The sequence below is a fragment of the Equus asinus genome, chromosome 13 (genome assembly GCF_041296235.1).
Source record: "Equus asinus isolate D_3611 breed Donkey chromosome 13, EquAss-T2T_v2, whole genome shotgun sequence".
Classification (NCBI taxonomy): domain Eukaryota; kingdom Metazoa; phylum Chordata; class Mammalia; order Perissodactyla; family Equidae; genus Equus; species Equus asinus.
Genome location: NC_091802.1, coordinates 14,961,504 through 14,986,950, shown reverse-complemented (window position 1 = coordinate 14,986,950; position 25,447 = coordinate 14,961,504). Strand labels below are relative to the sequence as shown.

Sequence of the window (25,447 nt, the reverse complement as noted above, 5' to 3'; positions counted from 1 at the left end):
CTGGACCCAGGGACCCCTTTCCCTGCAAACTACTAAGTTAAGATGGATGTAGAAAGTTGTGTCCAGAAATGCTTCATCTGAAGCTCCACACTTCAGATGGAAATTGAGACGACTTCTCTTTGTCAAAGTGACTCAGCGTCTCCAGTCAAGAGTGAGATGGTTTCATAATTACAGATGTAACTCCAAACAGCAGTTTCCGATTACTTCTGATTTTAGAGAAGAAAATTTCTCAGTGGTATGATACTTTGCAGCTGCAGGATGTCCTTGGGAGAAATACTGTTTCCTACTCTCTTGCAGCTGACTTTGTGTCTGTGATCCCAGGCTGATGAATGGCAGGGCAGACTCTTACTTTCCTAGTCCAAGTTACTTTATTAGAGATGATTTCTCTTCCAGAACCGTGGTGAAGAGAGGCCGCAGGCAGGGAGGGGTGATTGGGTAGCAGAACAGCAGCCCTGAAGGTTTTGAAGGCGTAGAATGGCATGACTGGATCCATGGCATGTAGTTGGATTGGAGGGGACTCATCTAGTTAATAATCGTTTATTGGACAGGCCAGGATGAGGCTGAGGCAAGAAGACCAGTTAGGAGGTTGCCATAGAAAAGCAGCTATGCAGGGAGGGAATGCCAGGAGTGGCATGTTTCCAAAACTGCCGTCATAGTTACCTTTTGTATCCTCTTAAAGTGTAAGTTTCTGGGGTAATTCAAAGCCATGCTTGTCATGTAGGAATCTTCCCCAGAGTTAATCAGGCTAATGTTCATGGTCAGCTCCTCTGTGAGACCCACCACCAATTCCTGCCTGCACAGGGTAGGAAAATAGATAAGTGTTACCAGTTTATTTCAGCTGTAAATACAATAGCACATTCTTAACTAACTTCTTAGATAAACTGCCCAGAGGATACATTTGGTCTAGATTTCCTTCCCCTGAACATAAGCAAACACCTGGACTGCCATACCCACCTCAGCCGCTGTGTGAGACGGTCATGGCTACCAAATATTTCCTTAGTGCGCACCATGTGACATGGACTGTGCTAAATGCTTCACATGCTCAGTTACCCCTCATAACAACCCTCTGAAAGAGTACAGTTACTCTGCATTTCACAGAGAAGGAGACAAGCCAGGAGAGGCTAACTAATTTGCCGAGGTCTAGCAGTCTCAAAAGGGAGTTGGGAGCTGGAATCTAAATCCTCTTTCTACCACCGATTCACTGTGACCCTAGGCAAGGTACTTCACTACACAAATTCATTCATTTCACATATATTTATGGAGCACTTTCCCTGTGTCAGCTATGCTGCTCAGCACTGGGGATCAGTGAGACATACACTGTCCCTGCCCCTTTCTTGGCCTCAGCTTTCCCACCCACAAAATCATTCAGGCCCTTCCAATCTAAAGACTGTGGTTTAAAACAGGGGTCTGTTCAGCCTGGAGAAGAGGAGACTGGGGGATTCGTGAGAGCTTCCTGCCGTCCGTCCGCTGAGGTACTGTGGGGCCCCAGAGTACAGAACCTCTATCAGCAATTGAGATCTACAGAAAAACATATTGATACGAAGATGACCATCTAACCATCTGAAATGTTCAAAGATGGAACATGCAGCTCTGGGAAGTAATGTGACGTGTGTTTTGTTGTTGTATTTTTTTTTAATTGAGTTCATAATAGTTTACATCAATGTGAGATTTCAGTTTGTTTTGATCAGTTGAGAAAAAGATTGATTGGAGGGGGAGAGAGGACAGAGACAGAGCCTGTGGAAATCCATCTGAGAGATGGCACATTTCTGAAAGAAGAGAGTGTAGTGGGGATGGAGAGAAGGGCTAGAAACCAAAGATAGTAAGGCCATAATGCAAGCAGAGCAAAAAAGAGGAGTCAAGGATGAGTCCTGTGTTTCCACCTTGGATGACCGAGTGGTGCTCTTCAGGAGGGAGAGAACACAGGAGGAAGGCTAGAGGGTGGGAGCTGACCAGGTGAGTTCAGTCTGGGACAGGCTGAAAGGTGCCCATAGGATGACAAGGAGAGATGTTGAAATGTCAGTTGGATATACTGTTCTAGAGCCCAGGAGAGAGATCTAAGAGTCATTGGGCTATTTAACAGGGGTTCTTAACCTGAGGGCCAGGGACAGTTTCAGAGGGCCTGGAATGCAAACACTGATGTATGCACATGTGGTCTTCCAGGGACAAAGGGCTGCAGTTCGCCTGAGATTCTTTAGAACATCCATGTCCACAAAAAGGTCGAAAACCACTGAGACATTTGGATGCTAACAATTAGACTGAATACTACTTTTGAAAAAAGAAGAGGCTGCCTGCTCTGTACACTAGGGGGTGATGTAGGGCCAGCTGTGTGTGCTGTATCTCTTTCACAAGGAGTTGGCTGGGAGGGTGGTTCTTGGCTGTAATTAATTCCCTGTTGGAAGCAGCTGCATCTGCTGGTTAGGCTGGATTCCAAAGCACTCGAAAGTCTTGAATTGGATCCTTAGTGATTTAGATGATCAGCGCTAAGCCACCCACATCTGAAACACAAGTCTGCAAATGTCTATGAGAGGGCTTACCAGGACTCAGGGAGCAACATCCTTCCCCATAGATGCCAACTCCGGCCAACTGGCCATCAGTACCGTGTTACACACACAGCGCTAGAAGCCAGGGAGGGCATTTTCACCACATGTTCAAAAGCAAACTCATGATCTCTTCCCACCTGCCTTCCAAAACCGTTATTCCAAAGGCTTTCCCAATTTAGTTCTTGGCCTCACCACCATGCTAGAATTCATTGTGGTCCAACAGAACTTCTGCAGTAATGGAAATGGTCTGTATCTGTGCTGTTCAATATCACTAGCCATATGTGGGTACTGAGCACTCGAAATGTGGTTAGTACAACTGAGGAACCAAAAATGTAGTTTTATTTAATTTTAATTAACTTAAATTTAAACAGCCAAATGTGACTAGTGGCTACTATTGGACAGCACAGTTCTAGATGCTCAGGCTGAAACCTTGGAAGACTCCTTAGACCCCTCTCTTTCTCTCACTCCCCACATCCAATCTGTCATCAAATCCTGTGGGCTCTGACTTCAAAATATAACCACCTTCATTGCTAACAGCCTGGCCCAAGTCCCCATCACTTCTCACCCGAGTTATTACAGTAGCTCCTTACTATCTCCCTGCTTTCACCTTTGCCCCCACAGCCTATTCTCAACACAGCCGCAAGAATGACCGTGTTAAAATGCAAGATCATGTCATTCCTCTGGCTTCCCAGCTCACAGTAAAAGCCCTGTGGAGGGCCCCTGGAGCCCCATATGACCATCCCCCTCCCTCCCTCTACTGCAGCCACTCTGATGTCCTGGCCATCCCCCAACCCCAGGCACACTCCCACCTGGGGCACTGGCAGTTACTCTTCTCTCAGACACCCACACAGTTCATTCCTCAATCTCCTCCTGTGTGTACCAACATGTCACCGTCCCACTGTGTCCTTCCCTGACCACTCTATTTAAAACTGCAGCCCCACCCCCACCCAGCACACCCTCCCACCTTCCCTGCCTCATTTTTCTTCATAGTACATCTCAACATAGAATTTACTCATCACCTTCTCCTGCTAAAAGCACCAGGAGGGCAGGATTTTTTGTCTATGTTGTTCACTGATGAATCTCCAGCACCTACGGTGCTTGGCACAGAGTAGATGCTCCATATATATATTTAGTGAATTAATTAATTTGGCTAAGAGGTGAGCCAGGGAAGAAGTTCCCTCTAACTGAGACAGTCCTGAGAGCGAGAGACACTGGGTTATGAAAATAGCATTGTCCATGATGTCAAGAGACCTGGGTCCACATCCACCAAACGACCACTGTGACCCCACGGGGGCCCTGAACCACTGAGTCTATTTCCTAATCTATAAAATGGGAATACAAATCTGTCTTGCCTCCCTCATAGGGTGGCTGAGGACACTGAGATAGTAAATGCAAAAGCCCTTCGTGGGCCCTGAGGGAAGGGGGAAGAGGTGAGCAATCAGTCCTGATGAAGGGTTTGCCCCGGTAAGCCTTCAGGAGGAGGATAATTGAAGAAACCATGATGACTGCATCCAACTCACTGAGAGGTGGTGATGGCCAACTGTAGCTCAGCGATGCAAAACAGCTTATTCCTGCAGGCCTTCTCATAGGGCAGCTGCAACCAGACAGAGGGGCAGGGTCAGCCCAGGGACGCCATCCCCGGCAGCCTTCCCGTAGGATCTTCTCCTCAGGACACGCCTGTCCTTCCTGCTGACTCTGAGAAGTGCAGTTACAGGGAGGAGAAGGCTGACAGGCTGGGGTTGTGTCCACACGGCCGGCGGAGAGAGCTGTGACTGCGACATTCCTTGATCTGTCCTGTGAAGACAGTCAGGGGCGGGGTGTGCTTGGCCCTACAGCATAGGTACACCAGGAGTCAGGCCTCTGACCGTGGAATGGTGGGAGTGCCCATCACATTCATATCATGAGAATTAAGCAGCAACATTCACAACTCACTACTTAGAACATTTGGGGGAGGAAAATCTATGTGAAGAAAAGCTTGCTTTCAAGCAGAGGCAGGAACAGCAGGGGCAGGAATGGGGACACCTAGCCAAATATTGTCAAGGTCCAGCCCTGCAAGGTCTTTGTTTCCATGGCTGGTCTCCTCTGTGGGTTAAATGTTCCCCTTGCAATCTTGCCTACACTAAAACAAACGAATTCAGGAAGTCCCATTGGGTCCTAAAGACCCCATCAAGGTTGAAAAGCCCCAGTTTGGGTTGAAAAATCGAATTTTCTAAAGGAGCTGGGTCTATTTTTTATTATGATGGAAACACAGCCAGCTCCTTAACTGGAGACTCTCTGCCTTTATCTCCCCAGCAGCCTGCGACCCCCTGGGCAACTTCACGCAAGGACTGTTACCATGGCCTGGCGGTGGGATGGGAGCCCAGAGCTAGAGAGGAAACCTCCTACTTCCTGGAGAAGGGAGATGCAGTCTGCAGACGTCAGTGCTTGGAGCTCTGTCTGAATGGGTCAACAGTTTGCAGCAGATTTTCTTAGTTTTGTTGTTAATATAGCGAACCCAGTAAGAGAGCAGGATTAAGCCACCTAAGCTCCCAGCTAGAACTCACACTCTGGAAACATCTGTGCATCTAACCTAACACCAAATCATTTCTCCTCACCCATTTTATCAGTGGAATTTTTTTTTTAATTTCTTTATCAAACCATCAAAATAATAATAATTGATTAAGGTAAGAATCATGAATGGATGTTAAATAGGATACATACATAATCTCTAGGCACCTCCCCATAAGATACTTATTAATTACAAAAGGAAATAGCACCAGTAGTGGGACAAATCAACGTGATGTGCCCCCTGATATGATGCACGTAGAAGGACACAACTTCACTTCTATGACATTCCTGCCAAAAATGCATAACTGAATCTAGTCATGAGGAAACCACACAAATTCAAGTTGAGGAACATTCTACAAAATAACTGGCCTGTCCGCTTCAAAAACGTTAAGGTCATTAAAGACAAACAAAGACCGAGAAACTGTTCCAGATTAAAGGAGACTAAAGATAAATGACGACAAATGCAATAAATGGTCTTGGACCAGAAAAAAAATTTTTTTCTTTTGCTATCAAGAACATTAATAAGCCAACTGGTGATATTTTAATAAAGTTTGTAGATGAGACAATAGTATTTTACCATTGGTAATTTCCTGATTTTGATCATGGTACTATGGCTATGTAGGAATGTCTTAGTTATTAGGAAATACACACTGAAGTATTAGGGGACAAAGAGGCATCATATCTATAACTTACTCTCAAATGGTTCAGAAATATAAGTGTGTGTGTATGTGTGTATTATGTATATGGAGAGAGAGAGAGATAAAGCATATGTGATAAAATTTGAAAATGTTACATTTGGGGAATCTAGAAAAAGAATGCATGGGAATTTCTTTGGACCACTCTTAGACCTTTTTAGTAAGTCAAATATTTCAAAGTAAAGTTTTAAAAAAACAGTATATAATTAGTGATAATCTACTTATTGACAAACTTCATTACATTAGTTCTCCCAGTCTTTTCTGAATCAGCTAACTTGCTGTCAATACCAAATTTTTAAAAATTATTTACAAAATAAATATAGTGTTATAAATTTAAAATAAAGTCTCTTGCCTAGGGGCTGGCCCCGTGGCCGAGTGGTTAAGTTCGCGCGCTCTGCTGCAGGCGACCCAGTGTTTCGTTGGTTCGAATCCTGGGCGCGGACATGGCACTGCTCATCAAACCACGCTGAGGCAGCGTCCCACATGCCACAACTAGAAGGACCCACAACAAAGAATATACAACTACGTAGTGGGGGCTTTGGGGAGAAAAAAAAGAAAATAAAATAAAATCTTTAAAAAAAAAACAAGTCTCTTGCCTAAAAAATTAAGGTGACAATCTTTGCTCATAGGGAACCCGATCTGCTCTCTTCCTGGGCAGATGAGCAATGGAAACAGTCCCCCTGATTATGTTGCTCTCTTATTTCTGTTCACTATTTGTGATGGATACATTGGGTATTGACCATAACTGGAGTTAAAGTTTTATAAAATTTAATATAGAGCATTTTTGTAAAAATATTGGACAGTTGGGAGTGTCCTATGATTACCTGGAAATATACTTATGTTACCTGAAGCTTTTCTGGGTCAGCATGAATTACTTTGGCTTTCTATGTTTATTTCTGGACACTCAATTCATTCCTACTGACTGTAATTATTACTCTTTAATGCTCATGTTGTCACTTCTTTGATCCTGCTGATTTTTCTATATCCCATCAGACTCTGTAAATGAAGACTGACAGAATATCTTCAGGGTGAGGGCCTGGGTGGGAACAATATCACCTTAGATATCAAAGAATCAGGAAATTTCACTGTTTATTTTCTCCCTCTGATTTCCCTTAATTATGAGAAAAGTTTCTTGTGACACTGCACGGCTATTAGGGTGCAGGTTTGGTGGGCCCTGGGCAGGACCTGGGTAGACAGGTGTGCCAAAGGGCATCCTCTCTGCAGCATGGGGCAGGTGGGCTCCAGTCCAGTCCTCACACAGGACCCCCACCACACTGTCATCAGAGACCTTTCCCAAGCTGAGGAAAGTATTCATATGATTCATTAAATATGCAGCAAGCACTTTTTCTAAACATAAAGGAACTAGCCTTGGGGGTGGTTTGGAGACCTGTATTACCCACCAATGAGGCCACAGGCAAATTAGTGCTATCTCAGGAACTCATTTCCCCTGTTGGTACAGTGAGAGGGCCAAACGCTGTCGGAAGACCCTCCCAACTCTAACATTCTTTGAAGTTAGGGGAGCAGGTGCTCTCCAGGGATGGCTCCCAGGAGGGTCTGGACACAGGTGTGGGTAGAATCACCTGGAAGATGGCAGAGGGCTCAGTGTAGAGGTCCAGAACAGGGTGGGGATGGTCCCTCCGGCCCTCGGGGGTCTGGAGTTGGTAGCTGACCTTGACACTGATGTTGGAGAAGCAGTCCTCCTCACACAGCTGCGGAGTCACCAAGGGATGCAGGGTTGGAGGTGGACATGGGGGAGAAAATGACAAGGAGAATACTTTAACTTTGATGTAGCCATAGTAAGAAGCGAAAAATGAAAATGGTGAGCCGCAAGTCTTAAGCATCTTCCAAATCAGCCAGGCTGGAGGGAAACTTCCTTTAACCAAGCTGCCAAGGCTGTGGAAACATCTCCCGTGATCTGCCATGGGCTCAGATGGCATAGCTCCTTATGGTTCCCCCAATCACAAAGGGATTCTGGCCACCAGGAGTTAAAAACAGACATGGCCTTTATTCAGAGGGCAGATGGGAGCCATGGAAGGGAAGAGTCACAGTCACATCTGTGTTTACGAAGATCTTTCCCAAAGCAGCATGGAGGACACACTCGAGAGGTAAACGCTGCAGAGAAGGAGACTGTTGGGATGCCATTAGCATTCTCTCTGTTCAGCGAGCCTTTCAGCCACGGTAGGAGCTCTGAGCACAGGAGAGCAGATGAGCATGATTCCCGGGGGGGGGGGGGGGGGGGGGGGGGGGGGGGGGGGGGGGGAGTGTAGTGACGCTTTTATTTGAGGAAGCCATATACTTGCTGGAAACGCTTTCTTAACCCAGTTAACAATCAGGAAAGACGTGTAGCCAGAGGCATAATTTATGAGTTTATTGGAATAAACAATCCTTATAGGGCCAAAGTTCTAGGTCCTGTCAGGCTCTGAGTCCTGACAAATACAGTTTTTCATGTCTCTAGGCACCTTTGTCAGGAATAAACCTTTGTCAGTGATAACTTGTCTTTCTATTTCTACTTTCTCTCATTCGATTTTTCTGATGTTGATTCAATTCACAAAAGGGCCCTCAGCCCCACTGTTATTATCTGGTGAGGTTAGATGGCATGTGGGAGGGACCCTTCTTATTTCCAATTTATTACCAAGAAAAATGTCAGCAATTAGAGCATTTCCCTTTTTGTCCAGCTTCTAGGAAGCTCAGAGATATAGCTAGTGTTCAATTTCAGTAGGTTTTTTTAATTTGGATTTCTGGTATAATTAACCATCTCCCATGCCATTATGTGGCTCCTGATCTATTACAACAATCTGAATTGCATAATTTGCATGTATGCGTATGTGTCTTCATTGCACACACCTCAAATCTTTTCTCAACAACACAGGCCCCTCTGGACTCTCTTCAAAACTCCTCCACTTACCTCTCCCTCTGTGGGGATGAGCAGGAGGGGCTCACAAAGACGGGACTCGCTGTTCCACTTCCTAAGGTAGCTCTGACAAGTTCTCCTGTCTGGACACTGCAGCCTCTTCCTCTGCTTCACCACGTCCACGTCCAACGTGAAGTTCAGAGATGATTCTCTGAGGCCTGGGAATGAAGACGGGATCTCCCTGATGAGGTTGGGATGGGCAAGCCCCAGACTGAGGGCCCTGCAGCCTGCCTGAGATTCCTTATGAGCCCCCCCGAGCGGTGTCCCCATGCAGGCCCTTCCCTGGGGCTGGACTCCTGAGTTTCTTCATTTCAAAGGTACTTCTCCCATGATCTTCTGGCACCTGACTAGGGTCCCTCAGTGCCCCAGCCCCAAACCCAGAGCAGCACATGCCCAGGGCTGAGTCAGTTTTCCTTAAGGGTGAGGAGGGCTCAGGGAAGACGCTGGGACGGAGAGAGAAAATGAGAAGGAGGAGAAATAATACAGGGAATGGAGAGAGAAATCAAGGAGTAAAACCTGAGGATAGCAGAGCTGGAAGCACCTTGTAGACTACCTGGGCCAACTTCCTTACTGTACATAACAGAAATCAGGGCTCAGAGAGTGTAAGACACCCGCCCAGTGTCACACAGCCATTCAGCAGCTGGCTCTGTAGCCTGAATCTTTTAGCCTATACAACTGGAACTGATAGGCCTATCATTTTCTCCCCCCAGACGTGATAATGGCCTCCTTATGCAGTAAAACCACCCCACCTGGGAGAGTGCTTTCTGCCCTGAGGGAAGCAGACATCTCAGAGATTAAACCTTGGGGACTGTTGCTGAGAGATTATTCTGGAGGGGAGCTGTTGGGTTGGCAGTAATTACCTGAGCTGTGAAAGCCATGCCCACCCTCTGCCTTCTGGAAACTCTCCCCCCAGTGGCAGGTAAGGGAATGGGAAGAGAGACCAGGCCTCTGGCAGGTCATCCAATCCCACCTGGACCAGGAGACAGTGAGGAGGGAAGCAGAGATGATGTAAATCAGAGAGAAACAGGAAGGGCCCTTCTCAGGAGCCCCTCCACATATGTTCATGTGAGGGCACAGTAGGTGGAGATGGAGAAACGGCTGCCTTTTTCTGAGTCTTCTTTCAGAAACTCAACCCTGAGGAAGGGATCCAATGCCCCTCTTCCCAACAGGGTCAGATAAACCCCTTCAGAGCGTGGACTTAACAGTAGCCACCCTCTTCCGGGGCAGTTCCCATTAAACGGAACCTAATGTCAAAGGAGCGAAGCTCTAACAGAGGGATTTCAACCACCAGGGCCTCATAACAACTGCCCCCGCCCCAGCCCTGTTTCCCTGCCCCCTACTGAAGCCAACAAGGAACGACCACAGCACAGGGTGGGTCGGCGAGGCTGCCTGTTACCTGACTCAGCAGCTGTGGTCACAGAGCTGATTTCAAAACACAAACACACATTCACGCTACTGTTGAAGCCAATGGGCAGTGCCTCGGGGGTGAAGGTCATGGACACCTTCAGGCGAACCACAGGTCTTGAGCTAAACAAGACAGCAAAGAAGACCGTGAGAAGTGACCATAGGACTTCCAGGTCAGCGCTTGGCTGATTCATTCATTCAATGAATATTTACTGAACATCTCCAATATGCCAAGGGCTATTCTGAGTCCTCAGGATACGGTAGGGAAAGAGAAGTCCCTGCTCTAATGGGACAACAAGCAAATAAACAAGAAGAAACAGGAAAATGCTATGTACTGGTAACGCTATGATAAATATAAAATAGGAGAAGGTAATAGAGTCTAGGGGCTACTTAGGTTGGGCGGTCAGGGACGGCCTCACTGATGAAGAGACATTTAAGTTGAGATCTGTTAAGAGGACAGAGCCAGCCATGTGGAGATCTCGGGGAACCACGTTCCAGGCAGAAAGCACAGCTAGAGCACAGGGCCCGTGGGAGGGATGAGCTTGTTTGTTTGAGGAACACAAAGGTCAGCATGACTGGAGCACAGTTAGTGAGACAGAGGGTAGTAACAGAAGATGGGGATGGAGGGGTGGTGGGGCTGGGCACGGGGAGGGTGGGCCATGATAAGGGATTTGGACTTTAAGTGGGAGCCACGGAGGGGTTTGAAGCAGCAGAATGAGGGATCACCGCTGCTGTGTGGGGAGCAGAGCACCAGGAGCGGACGCAGGGAAGAATGCCATGGCAGTGGTCCAGACGAGGGATGACAGTGCCTTATCTTGGGAGGTATTTTGCAGCAGAGCCAACAATAACTTGTTGTTGTGGCAGGAGGAGGGAAAAGAGTTATCAAGGATGACTCCTGGGTTTTGTCCAGAACAAATGGCACCATCTGCTGAGATGGGAAGCCTGGGGAGGGGCAGGTTGGGGAAGAATGGGATCGAGGTGAGAATAAAAAGTCCATTTTTAGACACGTTAACTTTGAGATGCCCGTGAGCAACAGCCAAGAGGGGCGTTGAGGAGACAGCCAAGTCTGGAGCTTAGCGGAGAGCACACGGCAGACAGGTGCTCCGCCAGCTCATTTAAAGCCACAGGACTTGATAATTCACTGAGGACAGAGCACAGAAGCTCTGATATTAATAATAATAATGATAGCCGTCACTGAGCACTGTCTAACACTTCGCATATAGTCTCTCAATTACTCCTTATAACTCTGTGAGGTAGGTGCTATTATTATTCCCAGTTATAGATGAGAATATTGGGACTTAGAATTCAATAACCTGCCCGAGGGCACACCGTTCAGTGAGAGCTGAGGTTCAAACCCAGACAGGCAGACTCCAGAAACTGTGCCCTTAACCACCACGCTTTCTCCCTCTCATCAGTGTCTTCATGGGGTCATTTAGGGCAGGGCACCTGGGTGAGGCCAAGGCCTGGGACCCAAGAAGGCAATGCAGACCCCTACCGGAACACGGCCGCCCGGCCCAGAGCACCCACGGTGATGTCAGCAAGCCCGTCGCCACTGAAATCTAAGCCACCTGCCATGGACATGCCGAAGTAGTGGAGTCCTGCAGCCACCGCCGAGGCTCTGATCCGCTGTGCAGGGAGAAACACACGCCGTCGGGGAGGAAAAGGGGAGTCCTTTGGGTTTTATTCTAATCAGCAGATCAACCACAGTCCCCACCCCAGGGAGCCCTCAATCTAGGAACTGCAAAGAGAAGGGCAAGTTCTCCCAGGGGAAGTGACACTTGAATGGAGCCTGGAAGGGCAGGCGGGACTTGACAGAGGCAAGTGAGGACAGCAGCGGGTGGGGAAGAACACGGTCAGCTGAGGAAGCAGCCAGGGGCCAGTGCGGTGGGAACTGGAGGGATTTGGGGACAAGGAGGCCTGATGTGGGGCTGGAGTGTAGGGGTGGGAGTGTCTAGTCAGAATTACAGTTTACAGACGCCTTTTAAAGATGCTGGGTGGAAGAAGAGGAGGAGGCGGGAGCTGGGGCAGGGGTGGCGGGTATGGAGGGGAGGGGCTGGATTGGGAGAGAGCTAGAATCATTAGGACGTGATGGCTGACAGGCTGCCGGGTGTCCCGTGTCTGGGATTACCCTGGGTCTCTGGTGTGAGGAATGAGGGGATGGGGCCCACAGGAGCAGCAGGTCTAGGGGAGAGGAAGCTGTCGGTTGGGCAGTGTGAGCGAGATGCCTGGGAGCCATCCAGGTGAGGTGCTCAGGAGGCTGCTGGACATACAGGACTGAAGCTTAGGAGAGAAACTGTAGTTGGAGTGGGTGAAAGTGCCCGCAAAAAATGCAGCATGAGAGGCTGGCAGTGGGGCCCTGCGGGATGACAGTTCAGGCATGGAGGGGTTGGTAGGGGACAGGAGTCAGGGAAGGGACAGAAAGAGAGGAAGAGGGGACCTGAGGCAGGTCCATGGTCAGGAATGCCAAAGAGGGAGGGAGCCATGGGTCAGCGGAGCAGACGGATATTGCCACAACCTCTCCCTGCTCCTGAAGGGTCTGGGGTGAGGCCCTGGCCTGGAACTTCCCATGGGCCCGAGTGGCTTCTGTCCTTCATTGGGCACTCCCAACCCCCTGGGACCTGCCTGGCACTTAGGATGGGAGCTGACTCGGGGCTCAGGCCATCACATTAGGGGGAGGTCGGAGCCCCAGAGGAGAAGTAGGAGTGAGCCCTGCAGGTCACCTGTGAGGGGCTGGTGGAGAGGCCATCCCGATGTCCATTGTAGATGTACACGCTGCCGAAGCTAGTGCCACCATCTGACCCCAAACCCTCCAGGGGGGCCCCGATGGCCACATCGGTGAGCTCATCCTGATTGATATCCCCCACTGTCGCCATGGCAAAGCCAAATCGGGCCTCAGTGAACCCGGAGTACCCACTCAGCATGCATGCCAAGGAGAAGGAACCATCCTGAAAAGCAAACAGGCAGCTCAGCCCTGAAGACAGGGATGCAGAGGGCCTACCCCATTGCCACCCCAGGACGCATGCTCACTGGACTTGCTGATTCTGATTCTCCAGCAGGGAGGCTGAGGCTCAGAAAAGGCAATGGACCTTCCCAAGATCTCACGGCGAGCCAGTGGTAAAGTTGGGGTCCTCCTACCTTGCAGTTCAGGACCCAGAGCCCACCCCACTCTGCTCCCACAGTTGTGGGTACTGAACTGGCAATTGGGAGGCCTGGGTTCTAGTAGTGGCTCTACCACACACTTGCTATGTAAACTTGGGCAAGCCTCAACGTCACTGAGCCTTAGCTTCCTCATCTGCAAAATGGGAGTGACGGCTACTTCCCATAGTCACTGTGAGAAACAGTGAGATCACAGACCAAATGTGCTTTGTCAACTGTACAGCTATTTCGGGTATTATCATCATCAGCATGAGATGATGGGGTGGGGAAAGTGAGCAAGCGAGGTGGGAGAGGGCGTGGAGCAGCTGCCCCACCAGGCCGCCATCCACCCAGGGCACCTCCCATCCCTGCCCTCCTGTGCAAGGCAGGGCCAGGGCGCTCCCAGCCTCTGTCACTTCTGCACCAGGCTGAGGAGCCACAGCCTCAGCAAGCTTGCAAAGATGGAGACTCTCCCACCTGCTCATTCAGACGGTACACATAGACTCTGCCTTCCTCTCCATGAACGTGGTAAAACGGAGCAGCCACCAGCAAGAAGTCCGTGGTCCCATCCATGTTAATGTCCACAGGGCACAGCTCAGAGCCAAAATAGGACCCCATCTACAGCCCAGGAGGAACTCAGCTCACAAGATTGCTGGGGAGGCCCCCTCCACCACCCCTCAGCAAGGCTAGATGCCTGCTCTTGCTCTTCCTGGACCACCAAATTTGGGTCATTCCAGATCAAGGCAGGGGGCTGGGTGAGCAGCCTGATCCCCCACGACAGAGGAAACCAGCTGGTGATCAGACATGCAGAGCAAGGCAGAGCCACTGAGTTCTGCCTAAATTCTGCCCAGGCTGGGTCCCCAACCCACTGCGAGCCCTGGGCCCATCCCTTTCCCTCTGAGGCCTCCAGATCCCTGATCTGTACTAAAGCAGGGGGGGAGGGACCTTCCCTGCAGGTACCTGCTCTCCTTCTAGCACTGGCATGAAGTTGGTCTCGCTGCCCTCCTTCTGGAGCTCAAACACGGCCCCTCGCTGCTTGTGCCGTGGAGCCCCCGCCACATAGGAGAGGCCACAGGCCTTGTGCAGAACAGCCACAGAGTAACCTGGGGCGGGGGTGGTACGGTTGTGAACAAGAGCGCCCACCTGGCCAATCCTTTGGCCCCCACCTTCCCAGCCACGGTTTCCAGGTGGCCTGGGCACAGGGCAAAATAGGAGAGACTGTCTTTCTCATTCTTTTAAAAATCGGCATCAGTGAGTGCTCCCACCTACCCACTCTTGCCGGTCACACACACAAGTGCCCCATCACACAGATGTGATATATACACATTATCATACCTACAGCTTCGCTCAAAATACCCTCATTCACATACATTCACCACCCACATTCATCACACACGCAGCATATGAGGACAGAGGTGAGGGGCGAAGGGTCATCCACCACTATTATTAATGGCGAGGCCCCCCCTTCCCTAGGCAGGTAACCAGGTAACCAGGGCCACCCATCCCTTCAAGTACCGAGCAGTCCCTGTCGCCACCCAGGAGGCCTAATTATCAGCCTTGGGGACCCTTACTAGGACCCATCCCTCACTCCATGTGACCGACCAAGGCCTGCCTAGACTAGGAAGCCTAGTGCAGCCCAATGCACAGCCTCAGTGTCCCTGTCTAGGCCCTGCCCCCACCCAGGTAGCCATCAGGCCCCGCCCCCACCCAGGTAGCCTCCAGGCCCCGCCCTTACCCAGGTAGCTGAATGGCGCAGCGTTGGCGTCTGCCGCTGTCTGGTTCAGGAAGCGGCCCTGGAGACCATGCATGTCATAGAGCAGTGCGCCCCCTGACCAGTTAAAGGCCCCAACGGCACCCAGCAGCAGCTGCCCCTGCAGGGAACCAGGGTTGGAGGCCATCAGAGGGGCCAGCCACAATGGGCGCGGGTCTACCAACCAGCACAGGGACCTTGGGGGGGCGTTCAGTGGCCCTGAGCCCACCCAGCCAGAGATGCAGGAGGAAGATGAGATGGCAAACACTGGGTTCCCGCCTGATATGCATTACCCTGTCAGGACAGCTGTCCCTCCAGTACCAACCACCCCCAGAGCAGAAAGCCGACCCAGGGCCCAGATACTGAGCATTTAAAAAGTATGATCGAACAAGACGGTGCTCATCTCCTTCGCTGCAGGTTGCCCAGTCGGGGCCTGGCACACCGGCCCACCTGTGTTGCATGATGGTGCTAACCATGCTTCCACCACGCAAAGGACCATGTCCTCACCGTCCTGGATCTCTCCCCATCTGTGGGCAACACTGCCTCCACTAGGGAGAAGTCCTCAATTTGGTTGGCAAGCTGACCCAAGACAAAGCCTGTGTTTAGTCTGTATTAAGGGAAACTGCTCAGTCCTTGAGCACAAAGAACAAAACGACTTCCTGGAATAAATATGGGCCACTCTTTTGTCTTCCTCAAAGGTCCAGATTGGGCGAGCAAGCAGAAGTGTTTCCTTTATCTCAAATGGCTCCTTCAATGGCACCACAACAGGAGGGCAGAGCCCTGCACTGTGAGCCAGGGATCCCTGAGTCCCTGGGTGTCTCGGGGACCCCGCCTCAGTGGCAAGCCTGCCTGGTGCTGAGTCAGCCACGTACCTCATCCAGGATCTGTGCACTGAACCCGATCTGTGCCAGCTGGTAGTGGAAGGCATCTCCGACCGTGCCTGGAAGCCAAGAAGCCCAGAGGGACACTGCTATGGGGCCAGGTGAAGGGAGAAGCCAAGCCAGGGAAGGGTCCACTTCACCTGCCCCCCAGAGGAAACCATGTCTGGTGTGATGGGAGGAGCACCAGGCTGGGAGTAGAGACCTGGGTCCTGCTTAAGTACTGGCAGAATAGCTGGGCATGTTTCTGGGCCTCAGTTTCCTCATCTGTGAGCTCTGGGAGCAGGAATCATGCCTCTTTCTCTGGCACCAGAAAGAGCTTCTCATCAGAGCTTCATGGAATTTCAGGGAAGTGAGGAGGGCTGGGAGATTGTTGCCTTTTTAGAGATGGAACAGCTGAGGCTCAGAGAGGTGACGGGAGTTGCCCAGAGTGCCACATGGACGTAGGAGAGGGTGGGGCTGGAGCCCAGGGCTCGGGCCCTCTGCCGAATGCCGAGGGGCTGCCACAGGGTGGCCAGGGCCCAGGAGCCCTCACCTTCCATGGGAATGATGTTCTGCTGCAGTTTGCTCAGCAGCCCATCCAGTGCTGCGTAGTTGGTCACCTTGAAGGCATGGGTCTCATCGGGGTCCGAGGCGATCAGCTTCAGTTCCTTGTCAGTCTTAGCCTTCTGAAATGCTTCTCCCACCTGCACAGAGGGCAATGGGTCAGCACTGTGAGAGCTGGCCAGTTCCCAAGCCCTGAGGGCCTTCCAGGCCCAGGGAGAGGGCTAAGCCCCTCTGCCTGGCCTTCAGGATCTTCTGTCACCTGCCTCCTTCTTCCTGTTCCCTCTGACTGCAGAGCCTGTCCCACCTCCCCTGTGCCCTAGGTCAGCTCCTCCTGTTTGTCCCCCAAGAATCGGTCCAGCACCATCTCCCCCTTGGACATCCAGGACCCCTCCCTGATGTCCTTCCTGTGGGCTCCCCAAGTGTCCACTGCTCTCCCATCACTGCTGGGCAGGTGAGCTGTGACCACCATTGGGAAATGAGCCCTCTGTGGGGAGACCCACTGCAGGGGTCTGGCTGGGAGGAGAAGTGGTGAGTGAGCGTGAACAGAGCAGGGTTTGGGGGAGCCGCTTACAGAAGCCCCTATCAAGAACCTTGCTCTTCCCCACCCAGGCCATACAGGGTCAGGAGGTGCCCCCTGCTCCTGGCTCTTACCCCAATGGCAAAGCGCTCAACACCTTGCATCTTTGGGGAGTTGATGACAGTCATGAGGTTGAGGGGGTCTCCGAATATGTCCCCATCAGTGAGCACCACCATGATCTTGGATGCCTTTTTTCTGGAGCTGTGGCTTGGCGTGAAGATGTGGTCTCTAAGTAGGGGAGAGTAAATGAAGAGGAGAACTTTGCCAGTGGGATGACCGAGCTCTAGGAGATTTTATTCCCTGACCTGTTTCGAATTGGCGAGAATAAAGGAGCCCTCCCAAATGGGGAATAAAGGCCCAAAGATGAGTGGTGATGGCGGGTGGAGGCAGGGCTGCAACAGAGGTGTTCTTGCCCCGCACCTGCTCCTAAGAGAAAGGTGCTGGACAGCACTTGAGTCTATTCCTTATGTGTATGCATAGGAATAATATTAATAACCATGGCTAATACTTACAAAGCACCATGTGCCAGGCACTGTTATAAACACTATACATAGTTTAACCCATTTAATCCTCGCAAAATCCTAGAAAGCAAGTACTGTTATTATTCTCATTTTAAAAGTGAGGAAATTGAAGCACAGAGAGATTAGGCAATTTGCCCAAGGTCTCACAAGTACAAACTGGAGCTGAGATGCGGACCCAGGCAGCCTGCCCCTGAGCCCATCCCTGTAAGCACTGTGCTCTCCCGCCACTCACAAGAGAAGTCTTTGGAAGAATTTATGGAGGACAGTCTTGGGGTGTCATCCATCAGCCAAGGCTGGATTGAAAGACCTCGCATTCCCCTCTCAGCCAAGGAAGAGCTAGAACCCTGGTCCTTTCCTCCTCGCAGTTCTGTCCAGCTACCCTCTCCAGGCAGGGTGTCTCAGAGCCTCTGGGCAGGGCCATGGGCCGGCGCCTGGGAGGTGCTCAGGACATGCTGCTCTCACACTCACAGGACATGCTGCATGGCAGAGGCAGTCTTGGTGACATTCCCCACTTGAGTGATGTTCTGGACTCTGGCCAGGGAGGCCATCACATCCTGGCTGTCCTGAAGGTCAAACTCAGTCTGGATCACTTCGCCGTACTGGACCAGGGCAAAGCTGCACTGTAGGGGAGGGGTCAGTCGAGGTGGGGAGGAGGTTGGCAGAGTCACCATGCCCAAGGCCACCCATGCCCCTTGGATAGCTCCCTCTGGAAGTAGTGGGAGAATCCTCTCAGCCCTCCTGTCTCCAGGCAGGAGGAGATGCTAAGGCTGAGGGAAATCTCTAAGCAGGTAGGGGTAGAGGAAGGTATGACAGTAATGGCTCCTGGTGAATCTCAGACTTCTCCCTTAATCTACGTCCCTGTGTATCTCCCTCCCCGACAGTCCCCATAGGATTGGCCATGTGACTTGCTTTGGCCAATGGGACATCAGCAAATGTGATACAATCAGAGACTTGAAAAGTGCTTGCCCACATTGGGTCTTGCCCTCTTGGAATGTTGCTGCCATGACAAAGTTGGGCTGGCCTGCTAGAGACACATGGCCTGGACAAGTGAGGCCATCTTAGGCCGTCCAGTCCCAGTCAAGCAAACAGGCAACTGCAGCTGCGAGAGTCACTCCAAGCAAGACCAGCAGCAGAACCACCCAGCTGAATCCAGCCCAAGTAGCTGACCCACAGAACGGTGAGCAGATAAATGGTGGTTGTTTCGAGAAAGTTTGCTCACAGCAATAGATAAGTGATGGACTGTGTGAGTCCAGCTCTAAGGGAAGCCCACCTCAAAGCACTTCTCATAGAAGTTCCTCATCATGTTGGAGATGAAGTCCTTGGCTCTCTGGAAGTCGGGGGGATCAATGCTTCCCGAGCCATCCAGGATGATGGCGATCTCAGTGCCTGGGCCAAGAGGGAGCAGGTCAGGAGTGGGCATGGAATTTTGGGTAGGAGTGAGGGCAGTATGTCCTGCCCTGTGAGCACCCACTGCAGTCAAGCCCCGAGGGCTCAGTTCTGGGAGGAAGTCGGTGAAGCTCCCAAGGGTGAAGCCTTTGTCTCAGAGGCAGGGAGACAGCCAGAACCTGCTCCTGCTTTGACTTGCCGTGTGAGTCACTCCCATCACTCCCACTCTCTGGGCCTCAGTTTCCCCATCTGTAGGGTGATGGCAGGCAGAACTGGGACTGGCCAGGCCTGGAGAATCCGGCCACTGCTCCCCATCTCCCAGACCTGGGCGCACCTCACCCCTAGAGGTCACCAGCCAGCCTAGGGGTCAGCTCTGACAGTCTCTGCGAGCAACCCAGATCTGCCTCTTCTCACCAGCTGCTTCCTCCTCTTCCTCCTCCTCGTCATCTGGCTTCAGAGCCCGGCGTCGCCTGGCTGTGTTCTCTGTGCTGCCTTTTTTGCTCCTGTAGCAGTCTCCAGCATCCACATGTGCTTCAGGATCCAGGAGATTTTCTTTAAAAAATATACATGGAAGAGCTCAGAGTCAGACGGCCTCCTTGTTCCCCTCCAGGCAAGCCCACACTTAGCTCTGCCCTGATTCCCTTCACGGGAGGCCTAGGCCTGCCTTGCCCTCTCTGGGCCTCTGTGTCCTGCTACATCTGCCGTGGGCTGGTGCCTCTCTTTGGAGGCCTGAGAGACCTCTTTAGAGCTGTCCAAGGCCAGCGAATGTCCAATCCTTACCAAGGTCGGAGAAGGAGACCTGGGCCTGGGGACGGAGGTCAGGGGCCAGTAGGCTGCAGGTGCCTGTGAGTTCCAAGCTGAGGCTGTGGGGTTGCCGAGCCAGCACTTGGATGCAGATCTGGGGGACAGAGGGAAAAAGGGAGGGGGAAGCCTGGGTCACCCCCAGCCCAGCCTCCCTGCTCACAACCACACCATCACCCCCATCCTAGAACCAAGTGCCTCAGCCAGACAGGGTATGCAGGAACAGCTTGCTCACCCTCTGCAGGGGTAGGAGTCAGTGCTGGGAGCAGTGTGCTGGGTCACATGGAGTGCCCGGATCAGAGCCACGGTCAGCCCTGGGGTTGGTACCAGGGAAACTGCTGGGCTCAGCCATGAGGATGACATGCCAGTCAGGAGTGCTGTCAACACCAGTCAACCACAGGGGCTAGCACCAGCCTCCCCGATGCCCTCCACCCTTCCACCCCATGCACACTCACCAAAACGCCGTGGTGGTTTCCGACAACTGTCACTCCCCGGTGCCTCCCCTTGGGGATGGGGACATGCTCTGAAAAATACGTTAAGTCCACGTAAGGAGGGAGGGACACTGGGAGGCAACCCTGGAGCCAAGGTCAGAGGGCACATGGCCACCTGGTCAGGGCCCCATGAGGAACTGTTGGCCACTCAGAGCGGCCTCTAGAACCTGGATGGGGGCCTTCGAGAACAGGTCTGGACACACCCAGGGTGAAGTGCCTATCCCCTAGGCTCATTCACTGACTCATTCAACACACGCCCGGTGATGTCTGCTCTGTACCCAGCCTTGTGCCAGATGGTGATGGGGATCTCGAAGTAACTGAGACCTGCTGCTTTTCCTCCAGGGGCTCCTGGTCTTGTGGGGCAGGTGAGTAGAGAAACACTAGCTGGTGGGTGTGTGCAGCACTGGGGAGGTGTGCAAGATGCTGAGGGACTGGCTGTATGGACCCATCAAAGACCCATCTCTGGGGAATCTTACTGCCCTACAACCCTGGGGGCAGAAGTGGTAGCTCCTTCCTCTCCCTCCCAGTATAGGCCTCAGGAGACTCCATTTTTGAGCCACAAAATCACCCAGTCACCCTGCTGGACCATATCCCCTTCTGAGGCTGTTCAACACAGTGCCTCACAGAGACAAGGATTCTGGCTTGCATAGCCAAGGGGTCATCAGCAAATGTGTGCCTGCAGTCAGATCGGGTGGGATGGGTAGAGTTTGGTTAACAAGTGAATTAGGTCCATTCATTTGTTCATTCGCTCATTCAAACAGCATTTATTGAGCGCCCAGTATATGCCAGGCCCCATAGACACTAGGATAGCCACGGTTAGATTGGGAGGGGTAGAGTTGGACTCCATTGAGGTGTGGGGAGTTGGGATGGGCTGGGTTCTGGAATCAGGTGGAGCTGTGTTTGCATCTGTGGTGCCGCCAATACTAGATGCGTGACCTTAGTCATACTGGCAACCCCAGGACTTCTCTGAATGATAGCTTCCTCTTCTGTAAAACGGTGTGGTTTTGAGGGTTAAAAGTGGATGAAGAAGCACTTAGCGGAGTGCCGGGCACATGGTGAGCACACATTACATTTTAGGTGTTGTTTTAGCATTGGGTCGGGAAAGGCGGGCTGGGGATTAGGGTTGGGTTGGGATGGGGCCGGGCACTGGGATTGACAGCCTGCTATGGATGGTGGTGGAGACTAGGGAAGAGGGACAGATGAGGTGGGGCCGGGGTTGGAATGGTTTGGGCCAGATGAGCGGGATCCTAGAAAGGAGGTCCTGGGAGCATTCCCTGGAGCTGGGGCTGACTCACCTACTGGTTGGCAAAAGAGCTCGTCCTGGGTGAGGGAACATCGATGCAGGGGCTCTGCTGTCCTGTTTGTTCTAGGGCTGGTGACCAGGAGCCTGAGTGGGAGGGTAGACAGCACAGTTGAGCTGGTTGATGATTCCCTTCTCCTCTCTGCCTGCCCAGGCACCGTCTTCCCATTCCAGGCCCACAGACTCACAGGCTCCCTGTCTGGAAAACTGTGGAGAAGGCCCAGGCCTGGGAAAGGCAGGCAGACCATGCATTATGCAGAAGGCATTTGCTCAACCTCTATCTTTGACAGCTCCAGCAGGAAATGGTGAAATGCAACCCCTCTTTGCCTCCTGGCCCAGCCTCCCAGAGATGGGGTGACACTGGTGGTAAATAAAGACTCTCTGCACTTTGGTGTTGTGGAGGGAACCAGGAAGCCACCAGCAGCACAGCTGGTTCTGCTGGAGACAGTGCTGTTTTCCTAGTGGCCGCCAGGGGGCCTGCCCCACTGGCCTCAGTGACACCGGTGCCCCTCTCCTGAGTCAGTCAGAACCGGAGGTTTCCGGGGTGGGTGCCTCAGCCTGATTAAGGCAGCCCCAGGAGATGTGATTTCCAATGGCAAACTCTGCCCCCCGCCCCAAGCCCAGCCCATGGAGACAGCAGAGTCCAGTGTCAGCCTGGACATTCTCACTGCCCACGCTGCCCAGGGAGGACTGGGCTGCCGAGAGACAGGGAGGGAGCTCCCTGTCCTGAGGGCTATGAGTAGGGGGTATTGGGGAAAAGGCCCTGAGTCTGGGCTTGGTAACAGTGAACCAAGTCCAAGGTCTTTATGCTGAGGGCAGTAGAAAGCCACAGAGGACTTTTATAAAGGGGAAGCACACGATTAGTCTGCTTTCCAAAGGTCATGATGCGGCTGTGGTGGGTTGGGAGTCGGGGCAGGAACGAGACACTGTCTCCACTTCCTCACCTCCCATCCCTCTACATCTTCTAAAATTATGAAATACATCATTCACTTTATCTCCAATGTTTGCAGAATAAGAATAAAGTCTATACCTGTGTGTGTGCCCCACTCGGCTGACTTCCCACCCTCTGATACAGCTCCTGTCAAGGTCACCAGTGGTCCCCATGTTGTCAAATCCAACAGACACCTCTCTGTCCTCATCTTCCTCCACCTCTCAGCAGCTCTGGACATAAGCGACCACCTCCTCCTTGAAACACTTTCTTCTTGATTTTCTCCTACCTCTCTCCTTACTCCTTCTCAGACTTCTTTGCTGGCTCCTTCACTGTCTGACCTCTAAAAATGTCCCTGGAGTCCTGGGGCCAGGTCCTTGTTTTCCTTGCCAGCACACTCCCCCTAGTGATCCCCTCCAGTTCCACAGCTTCAATACACCCATAAATGCTGAAATTCCTACCTTTACATCTGCGGCCCTAGGACCCCTCCACCAGAAGTTAGACCAGCATAGCTGTAGAAAGCAGAATAATGGTCCCCCAGAGATATCCATGTCCTCATCCCCAGAACCTATGAATATGCTACTTTTTATGGCAAAAGGGTTTTTGTAGATTTAAGTTAAGGATCTTGAGATGAGGAGATTATCCTGGATTACCAGGGGCAGGGAGAGGGGCAATGTAATCATGAGGGTCCTTATAAGAAAGAGACAGGAGGATCAGAGTCAGAGCAAGATTTAAAGATGCTACACTCCTGGCTTTAAAGACGGAGGAAGCGGCCACAAGCCAAGGAATGCAGGTAGCCCCTGGAAGCTGAAAAAGGCGAGGAAAGATTCTCCCCTCGAGCCTCCAGAAGGAACACAGCTCTGCTGACACTGATTTTAGTCCAGTAAGACCCATTCTGGAGACTTCTGACCTCCAGAAGATAATACATTTGTGTTGTTTTAAGCCACTAAACTTTTGGTAATTTGTTACAGCAGCAACAGGAAACTAATACAATAACCAACTGCCCATTGACTAAGAGGCATCGCAAATTTAGACCATCCAAACGGAAGCTGTGGTCTTGTCCTCCCATGCCTGCGCCTTTCCCTCTTCCCAGCAACATAGGGCGCCACCAACCAGGGCGTTCTAAAGCCGGAGCCTGGGGGCATCCTTGCTTCACCTTTTCACTCATCACCCAGATCAAGTCCACCGGTAAAGCCTGTTGGGTCTTCCTCCAACATATACCTAGAGAGCATCTCTTCTCTCCATTTTCCCTGCCGCCATCCTGGCCGCCATCATCTTGCCTGGTCTATAGCAATAGCCTCCTCTCTGTTATTTTTTGGTTTTTCAATTTACTCTTGTAATTTACACCATGTCACTCCCCTGCTGCAGCAGCCTCCCACGCACTAAGAAGAAAAGTCGTACCCTCTACTGCAGCCCACGGGGCCTTGCACGATCTAGCACCTCCCTGCCTCTGAGACGCCCCTGCTGCTCCTCTGCTCTCTGAGCTCCAGCCCCACACTGGCTGGCTTCTGCTCCTAGACACCCTCCAGCTCCTACCTTCCTTGGGCCCTGCGCCTTGCCGTGCCCGCTGCCTGGAACCCTCGCCTCCCACTCTCCCCTAGGCCAGCTCCTTCTCATTCCCAGGCCTCGCTTAACTGTCACCTCCTCATAAGTGCTCTCTCCAACCAGCCCCACCTCACAACCCAGTTACTCTGCTTCGCGTTACCCTGTTTTATTTCCTTCTCAGAACTTGTCACATCTGATAGTATCCTGTGTACGTGTTTATGTGCTGATTATCATCTCTCCCCAGACTGTAAGTTCCCCAAGGATCGTGTCTATCTTGTCCACCAGGTTATTCCCAGAGCCTGGAACAGCGCCTGGCACAGAGCGGGACTGAGTAAATATTTGTTGAACGATGACTGAACAACAGTCCAGGCAGCAGGTGAGGGGGCTAAACTGGGGCAGGGCTGAGGGGCAGAGAGCAGGTGCAGCTGAGCTCTGTGGACTCTGCAGCTGAGCCCCTAAATTAGGTCATCTGCTCAGCAATGCTGCCTCTCTCCTCAGACCCCTCCCAGCCTGGGCCTCAGCCCCAGGCCCAGCACCTCATTCCCTGCTCCCCTATGAAGGTAGGCTCAGAACTGGGCTCCACCCCAGAGCCCCGATTGGGGTGGGTGCAGGCCTGGAATAGCCTCAGCTCCCCTTCCTCCTTCAGGTCTTTGCCCAAGCTCCTTCTTCTGCCTGCAGTGCCTTTCTCTTCCTTTTCCTGCAGAACAGTCAAACACCAGCTCCTCAGGAAGCCTTTCCAAAAGAGGGAGCAACTTGACCCCTCCAAGCCCTCCAGGTGGCCCTGACTACTGGAACCCACCCCATCCCTGGCCTTTGTTCCCACCTAGACTGTAAATTCCCAAGAGATTACCACATATAGCTGCACAGGCTGTGCACTGCAGAACCCAAGATTACCATTCATATCACAGTCACACAGTGCCATGGCCTGGAGCACAGTCTGAGCTGCCTCTGCTCCCCACCTCCTTAACACCCTCCCCCCTGGTGGGTGGTCTCTTGATCGCGAGGTTTGTTGACTGAGTGACTGACAAACTAACTAAACAACTGAACATTTCACCATCAGCTCACAGACCCAGGAACCCTATTATACCCCGGGCTGGGTACAGCCCGTCTCCTGCCTTAACCAGCTCTAACTTGTCTCTGTTCTCAGGGTCTATTCTCAACCCTCCCTGGGGGAGAAGGCCTTCTTTATGTTCCACTCCATTCCTCCTGCAGCAGCCAAAGCCAGGATGCTGCCCGCCCTGGCTGTTAGATCTTGGGGAGAAACAACATGAGAGAGTGGGGGGCACATCATCCTGGCACAGGGAGAGTGGTCTGTTCCTCTCTCTGCGGCCCCGGGAGGCTAGTAGCCCATTTCCTGCCCCGTGCAGCAGGCCCGCAGGCCCCTGGGTTCCGTGGGCTCGGGCTCCATCATTTGCGGTAGGAACTCGGCAGTGCCTCCCACCACATCCTCCTGTGAGCCCCCCTCTGCTTCAGCAGGTACTGGGGGAGCTTC

General features: G+C 52.0%; 1 protein-coding gene across 8 annotated transcripts in view; it reads right to left on the bottom strand.

The window, feature by feature from the left end:
- Positions 1-25,447, bottom strand: part of ITGAE (integrin subunit alpha E) — a 65,442-nt gene that overhangs the window by 20,472 nt on the left and 19,523 nt on the right. For all 8 annotated transcript variants that reach the window (XR_011493627.1, XR_006512242.2, XR_011493624.1 and 5 more), the window contains exons 3-21: positions 21,478-21,569; positions 20,147-20,214; positions 19,671-19,788; positions 19,305-19,442; positions 18,775-18,890; positions 17,973-18,124; positions 17,058-17,211; positions 16,396-16,546; positions 15,855-15,922; positions 14,968-15,103; positions 14,193-14,335; positions 13,710-13,850; positions 12,818-13,042; positions 11,593-11,723; positions 10,090-10,220; positions 8,688-8,851; positions 7,363-7,491; positions 4,061-4,134; positions 661-793 (exon numbers count right to left, since the gene is read on the bottom strand). Coding sequence is in view for 3 of the 8 variants with exons in the window: in XM_014832678.3 (XP_014688164.1) it covers positions 661-793; positions 4,061-4,134; positions 7,363-7,491; positions 8,688-8,851; positions 10,090-10,220; positions 11,593-11,723; positions 12,818-13,042; positions 13,710-13,850; positions 14,193-14,335; positions 14,968-15,103; positions 15,855-15,922; positions 16,396-16,546; positions 17,058-17,211; positions 17,973-18,124; positions 18,775-18,890; positions 19,305-19,442; positions 19,671-19,788; positions 20,147-20,214; positions 21,478-21,569 (2,464 nt within the window). In the remaining 5 variants the exon portion in view is untranslated. The remainder of the gene's footprint in view (positions 1-660; positions 794-4,060; positions 4,135-7,362; positions 7,492-8,687; positions 8,852-10,089; positions 10,221-11,592; positions 11,724-12,817; positions 13,043-13,709; positions 13,851-14,192; positions 14,336-14,967; positions 15,104-15,854; positions 15,923-16,395; positions 16,547-17,057; positions 17,212-17,972; positions 18,125-18,774; positions 18,891-19,304; positions 19,443-19,670; positions 19,789-20,146; positions 20,215-21,477; positions 21,570-25,447) is intronic.